Below are 12,020 nucleotides of genomic sequence, written 5' to 3' on the forward strand. Positions count from 1 at the left end.
GAAAAATAAATATGAAACAAGAAGGAAATCTTCACATGAGAACAAACGTGCGGACGCAGGGTACATTGACTCAGAAGATATTGATAAAATTACTCATATTTTGTGGGTGTGTGGAGGCAGCAGGGGTCGTTCTTCTCAACACAGCTCTCGTTATCCTGATATTACCTTGCTGGTAGTGGGGAGAGGGGAAGGGGAAAAGCCACACACAGATGTTCCCAACGTAATTAACCAATGTTAAACTAGTACTCACCTTCCACTAGTGGGGCGCAGCAGACACAGTCCTTCCCCACACAGCCCTCGTGGAGCTGAGTCTCTCCTGATGCACACTTGCTCTTACATGTACCATTTTCCTTCCTACATTTTTTCTTCGTTACGCATCCTGTTGGTAGGTTGAAATGATATACACTAGTAGATATAATCTTTAATGTGGCTTGTAGAATACTTTTGAGATCCAGAAATGGTCTACTCGCATCCCTTGTTAACATGACACACACTACAGGTGGGGCTACACCACTCACAGTCATCCAAGTAATTGTGCTTGTTATCCTCATACTCACCTTCCAAGTGAGGAGCGCAGCACACGCAGTGTTCTCCATCACAGCCCTTGTTGATCTGACGCTCTCCTGGCTCACACTTCATCTTGCATACCCCATTTTTCTTCCTACATTTTTCCTTCCTTATGCATTCTGTTGAAAGATTAAAATTGATATGAATAATGTCAGTGTTCATGTAAGCTTAAAAGTAAAGTGAGTAGACTAACGGAGTGTTCACGTCAATGTAAGACTGAGCAAAGTGTAGTACGGAGTCTGTTATGAATGTTAGTGTTGATGTAAAATAACATAGAGACCCTTACCCTTCGTAAATGATATGGAATGGTGTGCTGAATTTCCTCATATGATGTATTAATTTATTTTTTATTATCACACTGGCCGATTCCCACCAAGGCAGGGTGGCCCGAAAAAGAAAAACTTTCACCATCATTCACTCCATCACTGTCTTGCCAGAAGGGTGCTTTACACTACAGTTTTTAAACTGCAACATTAACACCCCTCCTTCAGAGTGCAGGCACTGTACTTCCCATCTCCAGGACTCAAGCCCGGCCTGCCGGTTTCCCTGAATTCCTTCATAAATGTTACTTTGCTCACACTCCAACAGCACGTCAAGTATTAAAAACCATTTGTTTCCATTCACTCCTATCAAACACGCTCACGCATGCCTGCTGGAAGTCCAAGCCCCTCGCACACAAAACCTCCTTTACCCCCTCCCTCCAACCTTTCCTAGGCCGACCCCTACCCTGCCTTCCTTCCACTACAGACTGATACACTCTTAACGTCACTCTGTTTCGCTCCATTCTCTCTACATGTCCGAACCACCTCAACAACCCTTCCTCAGCCCTCTGGACAACAGTTTTGGTAATCCCGCACCTCCTCCTAACTTCCAAACTACGAATTCTCTGCATTATATTCACACCACACATTGCTCTCAGACATGACATCTCCACTGCCTCCAGCCTTCTCCTCGCTGCAACATTAATCACCCATGCTTCACACCCATATAAGAGCGTTGGTAAAACTATACTCTCATTCATTCCCCTCTTTGCCTCCAAAGACAAAGTTCTTTGTCTCCACAGACTCCTAAGTGCACCACTCACCCTTTTTCCCACATCACTTCTATGATTCACCTCATCTTTCATAGACCCATCTGCTGACACGTCCACTCCTAAATATCTGAATACATTCACCTCCTCCATACTCTCTCCCTCCAATCTGATATCCAATCTTTCATCACCTAATCTTTCTGTTATCCTCATAACCTTACTCTTTCCTGTATTCACTTTTAATTTTCTTCTTTTGTACACCCTACAAATTCATCCACCAATCTCTGCAACTTCTCTTCAGAATCTCCCAAGAGCACAGCATCATCAGCAAAGAGCAACTGTGACAACTCTCACTTTATGTGTGATTCTTTATCTTTTAACTCCAAGCCTCTTGCCAAGACCCTCGTATTTACTTCTCTTACAACCCCATCTATAAATATATTAAACAACCACGGTGACATCACACATCCTTGTCTAAGGCCTACTTTTACTGGGAAATAATTTCCCTCTTTCCTACATACTCTAACTTGAGCCTCACTATCCTCGTAAAAACTCTTCACTGCTTTCAGTAACCTCCCTCCTACACCATACACCTGCAACATCTGCCACATTGCCCCACTATCCACCCTGTCATAAGCCTTTTCCAAATCCATAAATGCCATGAAAACCTCTTTAGCCTTATCTAAATACTGTTCACTTATATATTTCACTGTAAACACCTGGTCCACACACCCCCTACCTTTCCTAAAGCCTCCTTGTTCATCTGCTATCCTATTCTCCGTCTTAATCTTAATTCTTTCAATAATAACTCTACCATACACTTTACCAGGTATACTCAACAGACTTATCCTCCTATAATTTTTGCACTCTCTTTTGTCCACTTTGCCTTTATACAAAGGAACTATGCATGTTCTCTGCCAATCCCTAGGTACCTTACCCTCTTCCATACATTTATTAAATAATTGCACCAACCACTCCAAAACTATATCCCCACCTGCTTTTAACATTTCTATCTTTATCCTATCAGTCCCGGCTGTCTTACCCCCTTTCATTTTACCTACTGCCTCACGAACTTCCCCCACACTCACAACTGGCTCTTCCTCACTCCTACAAGATGTTATTCCTCCTTGCCCTATACACGAAATCACAGCTTCCCTATCTTCATCAACATTTAACAATTCCTCAAAATATTCCCATGATGCATTAATAGATCAATAATATTTAAATATTGTCAATTCATTCTTTTTGCACGTCAGGAGAAATATTTATTGTATTATTTCCATCAATAAAACAAGAGATTTAACAGTTATTGCGTGAAAAGATTTTTAATCGTGCTGTATAAAAATTTCGAACTTACTGCCTGTGTTTACAGGAAGAGTTGGGAAATCAGAAATGTTTACTCAATAAATTGTGTCAAAATTTCTGGTTTGTCTCCTGTGATAAATTTGTTGGTGAATTTTTATACCACACATTCCTCTGCCTTAGGTTCGTTCGTGGCTTGGTTGGTAACAATCTCGTCTCACCAGCACGGGTGAAATGCTCGGCATGTTTCCTTATCCCAGCTGCCCTTGTTTACCTCACAGTTAGTATGTATATGGGTGCTTGCCGACTGTTGTGCCACATCCTGGTGGTCAGATTTAGCCAATGTTGGCCAGAATGCTCTGCTAACCAGGGACTTTTTATTATATGTCAGCTATGTCTGTAAGTTGCATCATGTACAATATCTGCCATTTTAATAATATGGGCACAGCCAATAAATGCCCCTTTTTTAAACATTAATATTATATGTACTTAAAAATATCAACATTAACACTCAACTTCATTATTATGAACACATGCACACACACACATACACACACAAGCACTCACACGCACACACACACACACATACACACACACACACACACACACACACACACACACACACACACACACATACACAAACACACATACACACACACACACACACACACACACACACACACACACACAAGTACACACACACACACACACAAGTACACACACACACACACACATTTTTTCCCTTGTTTTCTTGCTTCATATGTTTCCCCTTCAACTTCCTGGACCCTGTACACAAAGACAGACCTCTCCCTTTCATTCTTCCACTGCATATCCTTATGTATCCACTGATTCAATTTAATTTCCTCCATTGCAGCTTTCCTTTCTTCAGTTTCACTATTATACTTGGGCTCAGTGGCCTGTCATTTTCCCTTTTCGGCTTTCCCTGGGCTCTGCTGTGGTCTGTTAGGGCCTCCACATATAGCTTAGCTCTTTCATTTACTACAGTCCTCTCTGATAGGGCTTCTACAGTCCCCTTGTTTGTGACTGAGGTAGCAGTCTCTGATGTCATTCTCAAAATGCTCTTTAGTTCTTTAGGCTGTTTTAGATTTTTCAGTTCCTCTTCTAAGCTCTGTATCCTAGCCTCTGCTGCTATGACTTGCATTTCCCACTTCTTGCTTTCCATATCTATCCTCTCTTCCAATCTCATGCTAAGTTCTTCTAGTTTCTTTTCCTATTCATGTTCCCTTTTCATGAACTCTGCTGCCCAATCTTCATTAGCAGATTCATCCTCCTGTCCCTTGGTTTTCCTTCCTGCTCTCTGGCAACCCATTTTTTTATTTTGATTGCCTCAGAATGGAAAACTTACGTAATTTTGTGTCTTAGGTTTGTTGTGTGTTTGTCCGATTGTGCGGGGGGAGGTAGAGGAGGAACTGTAGACAGTTGCTATATGGGAGAGGTGTGGGGAGGGGGATTTAGGGGGGAATATGGGGAGTGAGAAGGAGGGAGAAGCAAGGGGGGAGAATGGGAGAGGGAGAGGTGGGGAGGAGGGTGGATGAAAGAGGGGAGGGATCAGGGGAAGGAGTGAGAGGTTGGTGGGGAGGGGGAAGTGTATGTGTGAGTCTGTATATGTGGGAGTGTGTGTGTGTGTGTGTGTGTGTGTGTGTGTGTGTGTGTGTGTGTGTGTGTGTGTGTGTGTGTGTGTGTGTGTGTGTGTGTGTGGGTTTATTAAGTGTCTGAAAAGTAGGTGGAATTGTGCGTTGGAGTGTTATGTGGAGTCTCAGTGGTCCCTTACCTGACCACAACCTCTTGTGGCCTGACCCCTACCCTCCTGTGACTTGACTCACACCTATTTACAATACTGCCCTCTATGCTTTTACTACCACCTAGGCTTATAGTAACTTACTCGCCTTGTTCCATAGATTACCACTTGCTATTCCTTATTGAGTACTTGAGTGCCTATTCTTTATCGTGCTAGGAGAGTTGGACCATTCACAATCAGCTTGGTGGTTAATTGGAACCCGAAACCCACACCCAAACAACCACGCATAGGTGAATACAGTACTTGCAATGCAGCTTTAGCAGCCTGTAGATAACTACAGACCTGTGTCACTAACGTGTATAGTTTGCAAAGTCATGGAGAAGATCATCAGGAGGAGAGTGGTGGAGCACCTGGAAAGAAACAAGTGTATAATCGACAACCAACACGGTTTCAGGGAAGGAAAATCCTGTGTCACAAACCTACTGGAGTTTTATGATCAGGTGACAGAAGTAAGACAAGAGGGAGAGGGGTGGATCGACTGCATTTTCTTGGACTGCAAGAAGGCCTTCGACACAGTTCCTCACAAGAGGTTACTGCAAAAGCTAGAGGATCAGGCACACATAACAGGAAAAAACACTGCAATGGATCAGAGAATACCTGACAGGGAGGCAACAATGAGTCATGGTACGTGATGAGGTGTCAGAGTGGGTGCCTGTGACAAGCGGGGTTCCACAGGGGTCAGTTGTAGGACCTGTGCTATTTTTGGTATATGTGAATGACATAACAGAAGGGATAGACTCAGAAGTGACTTTATTTGCAGATGATGTGAAGTTAATGAGAAGAATCAAATCGGTCGAGGATCAGGCAGGACTACAAACCTGGACAGGCTACAAGCCTGATCCAGCAACTGGCTCCTTGAGTTTAACCCTGCCAAATGCAAAGTCATGAAGATTGGGGAAGGGCAAAGAAGACTGCAGACACAGTATAGTCTAGATTGCCAAAGACTGCAAACCTCACTCAAGGAAAAAGATCTGGGGGTGAGTACAACACCGAGCACATCTGAGGTGCACATCAGATAACTGCTGCAACATACGGGCGTCTGGCAAACCTAAGAATAACGTTCCGATACCTCAGTAAGGAATCGTTCAAGACTCTGTATACCATTTACATTAGGCCTATACTGGAGTATGCAGCACCAATTTGGAATCCACACCTGGTCAAGCACTTCAAGAAATTAGAGAAAGTGCAAAGGTTTGCAACGAGACTAGTCCCAGAGGTAAGGGGATTGTCCTACGAAGAAAGGTTGAGGGAAATCGGCCTGACGACACTGGAGGACAGGAGGGTCAGGGGAGACATGATAACGACATATAAAATTCTGCGCGGAATAGACAAGGTGGACAAAGACGGGATGTTCCGGAGATGGGACACAGAAACAAGAGGTCACAATTGGAAGTTGAAGCCTCAGATGAATCAAAGGGATGTTAGGAAGTATTTCTTCAGTCATAGAGTACTCAGGCAGTGGAATAGCCTAGAAAGTGACGTAGTGGAGGCGGGAACCATACATAGTTTTAAGGCGAGGTATGATAAAGCTCATGGAGCAGGGAGAGAGAGGACCTAGTAGCAATCAGTGAAGAGGCGGGGCCAGGAGCTATGACTCGACCCCTGCAACCTCAAATAGGTGAGCAAATAGGCGAGTACACACACACACTGTACACTACACTGTTCTCCAATGTATTTGCCTTTTATGTCGCGGTAATGTCACAACACAGTTCTGTCACAAATGTTGAGATTGTCACTGATGACAAAAACATGCAAATCACTAGTGTCTTTGATTTTTGTTCTGGGGTGAAGCACGAGTTGTCTGTGTCAGGTTTTAAATCAATCTGCTGCTCCTGCCATGGCTTCGCCCCTACACGCCCTCACTTACAAAGGCTCTGCTGATTTCAGCGTAATTTCTCTTCCTTGTAACACTGCAAAAGTAGTTAACACAAGATGGTTGATTTCTTTTTGTCTGGGCATAGACGATAGTTTATGATAGCCTCAACTTGTAAATGATGTGGGTGCAAGGATTTCTTTAATTTTCCTACTAAGAGAGTCCTTTTCTCTCATTAACCCATACTATGGTTGCAACACTGGTCTCTTGCAAGGAGTGGCGTGACTACTGTGACGCTCTGGTACGAACATGTGTTAAAAATTATACTGCTGATCAAGAAACAAGACGTCATTTGTCCTTTCTGAGAGGGTTGAGTCTCTCAGAGCAGAAACGGGCTGACACTATTTTCTATTTCAGTCACAACTGAATGGAATTCTTCTGAGTCGATTCGCTGACGATGAAGAGTCTTCCTTAAACAACACTTTACGATGCCTATCATTCTTTCATAAAACCTGCCTTGCCATGGAGATTTAGGAGGAATGTATCTCCAACTATGCTGATTCAGCATCTTTTATACCTCTGGTTGATCAAAGATCTTGCTAATATAAGCAGCACCAGCACCAAAGTTCGTTGCATTGTCTGAAATCTTCACTCTGGGACATGCCCATCTGGCTGCAAACTTTCTGAATAGTTTGATAAAGGTTTCAGCAGTCATGTCAGTGTCTACTTCTAGATGTACTGCTCTAGTCGTAACACAGGTGAACAAACAGATGTACACCTTGATGGGAACTTTGTCAACTGTTTTGGTTAAAATTACTGGCCCAGTGTAATCTACACCTGTCACCTCAAATGGAGTGATATGACAAACTCGTTCAGAGGGATATGGAGGTGGACCTGGATACTGACATACTTGCATATCGTAGTGAGGACAAGTAATGCAATCCCTTATTTGGGTATCCAGTTGGATTGTGGTATGTGACAAGGCTCGCAAAGGTCCTTCGTAAGAAGAATAGTGTTACATGTTACAAACAGCTTCAAATTTTTTACAATTATATACGGTAACAAGGATCAAATTGTAGTATGTTCATTTGCCTCCTGGCCAAAGATTGAACCAATTTCCAGCATCTATAAATGGCTCAGATAACATTGAAAATCCTCATTGGCGGAGCTTCAAACATTCACAAATGGTTGCATATAATACGACGACGGTGGAGAGTAAAAATGAAATATGTACTCGTATATCCAACTATTTTATGTGTAAAATAGTGGGAAATTCTTATTCTCGTTCAATCACGTTTAATCATTTTCATTTTTCCTCTTCTGAATGGCTTCAGTATTTAACGAGTGATTGATCTTAGGGACAGGATAATAAGTTTCGTTTCGTACAGACAAATAAAATAGTTAAGACAATGGAATCATTGAAATCCGCACCTTAACTAGAGAATGAACCATCTAATTGGCTTCAAATTTTTACCATTGGTGTCGTTTTTTTGGCCACAAGGCACATCATGCCATAAGGTGGCATAAGCCCCAGTTTGCCAATTTTCATAATTAATAGTGATATTTATAGTTATTCAATAAAAAAACTAACTAATGTTTCTTTTGAGTGGCTTCAAACTACTATTGACAACGTTTAGTCGGATTAGGTGCGAATTTGGAATTTTACTGAAATATTTAAAAAAAATAAAATCGTTGGAACCAGGTTAATTACTAGAGAATCCCTTTTCTGAAAGGCTGTATTAAAACACGGCTTGTCGCTCACTTTGAGCTCTGTAAATTTCAGTTTGCCAGTTTTATTAAGCAAGTTGTTTTAAGAACACAAAGAAGGAACACTGCGGCAGGCCTACTGGCCTATGAAGGGCAGGTCCTTGTCAACCGCCGGCTTAGACCAATGGCCCACCAAGTAAGTCACCTCCACTTAAGGAAGGATCACATCTTATGACCCAGTAACACCAGCAAGTCAGGTCCAACTCAAACCCACCCACACCTACTCCTGTATTTATCTAACCTATTTTTAAAACTATGTTCTAACTCGTTAACACATCTTTAGATCAGCTTCGAACCTTAAATGTTGATTTATTTTATTAAGAATTTCTGTCCAAATTTTTAGTTTCGTGGTTGCGAGTTAGCTTTTTTTTTTTTTGTCAATCTGATAAACTAAAATTAAAAAAAAAAAAAATAGGTTAATATAGAATTGCAGAGCAGTAGGTTGGTATAGGTAGTAGACTGGTAGACAGTAACCGCCCAGGGAGATACTACCGTCCTGCCAAGTGAGTGTAAAACGGAAACATGTAATTGATGAAATTATGACACATGTGCAACATCTGGGTATCTTTGTTGTAGACGTTTCGCCATCCAGTGGCTTTATCAATACAAATTCCAGGACATAACTTGGAGACAGTATGACTATAGAGAAGATGAGGTAATCAGTCCCTCAACCTAGGAGTAGGTGCGAAGAGCACCATAGTCGTGGAGATTCTGAAGCAGAAGTAAGGCGCTTGACGCTTATATACTAAGGTCAGGTGGAATGGGACGTGTAGCAGACGAGGGCATTGTCACTGGTAGGCGGAAACCTATAATTGTTTTACAAGATGGTAGGATTGCTGGTGTCTTTTGTTAGTCTCATAAACATGCAAGATTTCAGGTACGTCTTGCTACTTCTACTTACACTTAGGTCGCACTACACATACATGTACAAGCGTATACATACACACCCCTCTGGGTTTTCTTCTATTTTCTTTCTAGTTCTTGTTTTTGTTTATTTCCTCTTATATCCATGGGGAAGTGGAACAGAATTCATCCTCCGTAAGCCATGCATGTTGTAAGAGGCGACTAAAATGCCGGGAGCAAGGGGCTAGTAACCCCTTCTCCTGGTGGGATACAGCCGGTTTGTTAAATATATATACATATATATATATATATGTATATATATATATATATATATATATATATATATATATATATATATATATATATATATGTATATATATATATATATATATATATATATATATATATATATATATATATATATATATATATATATATATATATATATATATATATATATATATATAGTACTTTAAATTGTTTCATTAATTTCATAAGAACATAAGAAAGGAGGAACACTGCAGCAGGCCTGTTGGCCCATACTAGGCAGGTCCTTTACAATTCATCCCACTAACAAAACATTTCTCCAACCCAATTTTCAATGCTACCCAAGAAATAAGCTCTAATGTGCAAGTCCCAATCGAATCCAACCCCTCCCACTCATGTACTTATCCAACCTAAATTTGAAACTACCCAAAGTCCTAGCCTCAATAACCCAACTAGGTAGACTGTTCCACTCATCAACCACCCTATTTCCAAACCAATAGTTTCCTATGTCCTTTCTAAATCTAAACATATCTAATTTAAATCCATTACTGCGGGTTCTCTCTTGGAGAGATATCCTCAAGACCTTATTAATATCCCCTTTATTAATACATATCTTATACTTATACACTTCGATCAGGTCTCCCCTCATTCTTCGTCTAACAAGTGAATGTAACTTAAGAGTCTTCAATCTTTCTTCATAAGGAAGATTTCTAATGCTATGTATTAATTTTAGTCATTCTACGCTGAATGTTTTCTGACGAATTTATGTCCATTCTGTAATATGGAGACCAGAATTGAGTTGCATAATCTAGGTGAGGCCTTACTAATGATGTATAAAGCTGTGACGAATTGTTTTGAAAACCGACAAGTTGAAGAATTGAGACACTTAAGCAACACTCGGAAATCTTTATTGAAGAAACGTTTCGCCACACAGTGGCTTCATCAGTCCAATACAAAGTAGAGATGGGTAAGTGGAGTAGAAGTTCGAGGTAATCAGTCCCTCAACCTGGAATCGATGTGTTCAGTCCATCACTCTTGTAGGAAGTGCAGCATAGGGCCAGAGAGGTGGCTTATATACTGCGGTGAGATGAGTTGAAGCAGGAGGAGGTGAGATCACAGTGGGACCTGCCACTAGTGTAAGTAGGTCGTCGTCCAAAGGTTGGGCAAGCGTTGAAGTCTTTGTACCAAGATTCCATGATGTTGCAGTGTCTGACAGAAGTGACGAATGGTTTTGAAAACCGACAAGTTGAAGAATTGAGACACTTAAGCGAAACGTTTCTTCAATAAAGATTCCCATGTGTTGCTTAAGTGTCTCAATTCTTCAACTTGTCGGTTTTCAAAACCATTCGTCACCCTCACCTCATTTGATACGCCTATAAATTCCTTTCTTATGCTCTAGTAGATATTTGAGCCTATTATTCATCCATTTTGGGTCATTTCTGTTTGATCTAATTTCTTTATACGGGATAAACGTTCTTTGAGCAGCATGTATAGTGTTCAGAAAACTGTCATATTGATACCTCTCTTCGTTACCCCAGTCAACATATGATAAGTGTTCTCTAAGCCCATCGTAATCTGCTAAGCTAAAATCTGGGACTGTTACTGAGTTATCCCTACTATCGTACTTCCATTCAATACTAAATGTAATTGATTTGTGGTCTCTAGCAAAGAGTTCCTCTGAAATTTCTAAATTATTAACAAGGGATTCATTGTTTGCCAGAACTAAGTCAAGCAGGTTATTACCCATTGTAGTTTCTGTCACAAACTGCTTCAATAAACAATCCTGAACTGCTTCTAAGAAGTCGTATGATTCTAAATTCCCATTCAAGAAATTCCAATCAATATGACTAAAGTTAAAGTCTCATAGAATTACTACATTATCGTGTCTTGTGGCCCTAACAATTTCCTCCCATAGTAGTCTCCCTTGATCCCTATCTAAGTTTGGGGGACGGTATATCACATCTAAAATAAATTTTTCATGCCACTCTGAAAATTCTATCCAAACAGACTCTGTATGTGTTATTTCAGACTTAATACCCGTTTTTTATGCAATAGTTCAAGCGATCTCGGACATACAATGCCACCCCACCCCCCTTCCCGATACTTCTATCTACTTGGAACAATTTAAAACCCTGAATGTGACATTCCGCAGGCATGTCCCGATTTCTCATGTTGAACCACGTCTCAGTTAAGGCAAATACATCAGTGTTACCTGCACTAGCAACTAGTCTCAACTAGTCCATCTTATTCCTAGCACTACGACCATTTGTGTAATATATATTTAAGGACCCTCCTTTCTCTTTACCCTTCCTGCTCCTTTCTGTTATTCCACTAAACCTATTACTGTCCTTGTCAATTAGTGCCACTGGCTTTCCAACATCCACCTCATTGTGCCTATTACTAGTTCTCCTAGTATTCATATTACTACACTGCAACTTCTCTGTTTTCCCGCCAAAACCCATACCACTAACTATTCTTAGTTTAAAGACCTAACAGCTCCAACTGCGTTGGCCAGTGCTCCCACCCCAGACCTAGATAAGTGAACCCCATCCCTGGCATACATGTCATTTCTGCCGTAGAAGAGGTCCCAGTTGTCAACAAACGTTACCGCA

At 41.1% G+C, this 12,020-nt stretch overlaps 1 protein-coding gene across 1 annotated transcript in view; it reads right to left on the reverse strand.

The window, feature by feature from the left end:
- Nucleotides 1-250: 250 nt before the first annotated feature.
- Nucleotides 251-12,020, reverse strand: part of LOC138851844 (axoneme-associated protein mst101(2)-like) — a gene marked incomplete at its 3' end in the record, with an annotated part of 54,539 nt that continues 42,769 nt past the window's right edge. Inside the window, exons 7-8 of the mRNA XM_070081341.1 lie at nucleotides 558-686; nucleotides 251-379 (exon numbers count right to left, since the gene is read on the reverse strand). Of these exons, the coding sequence (XP_069937442.1) occupies nucleotides 251-379; nucleotides 558-686 (258 nt within the window). The remainder of the gene's footprint in view (nucleotides 380-557; nucleotides 687-12,020) is intronic.

This window comes from Cherax quadricarinatus, unplaced genomic scaffold, assembly GCF_038502225.1.
Source record: "Cherax quadricarinatus isolate ZL_2023a unplaced genomic scaffold, ASM3850222v1 Contig2383, whole genome shotgun sequence".
NCBI lineage: Eukaryota > Metazoa > Arthropoda > Malacostraca > Decapoda > Parastacidae > Cherax > Cherax quadricarinatus.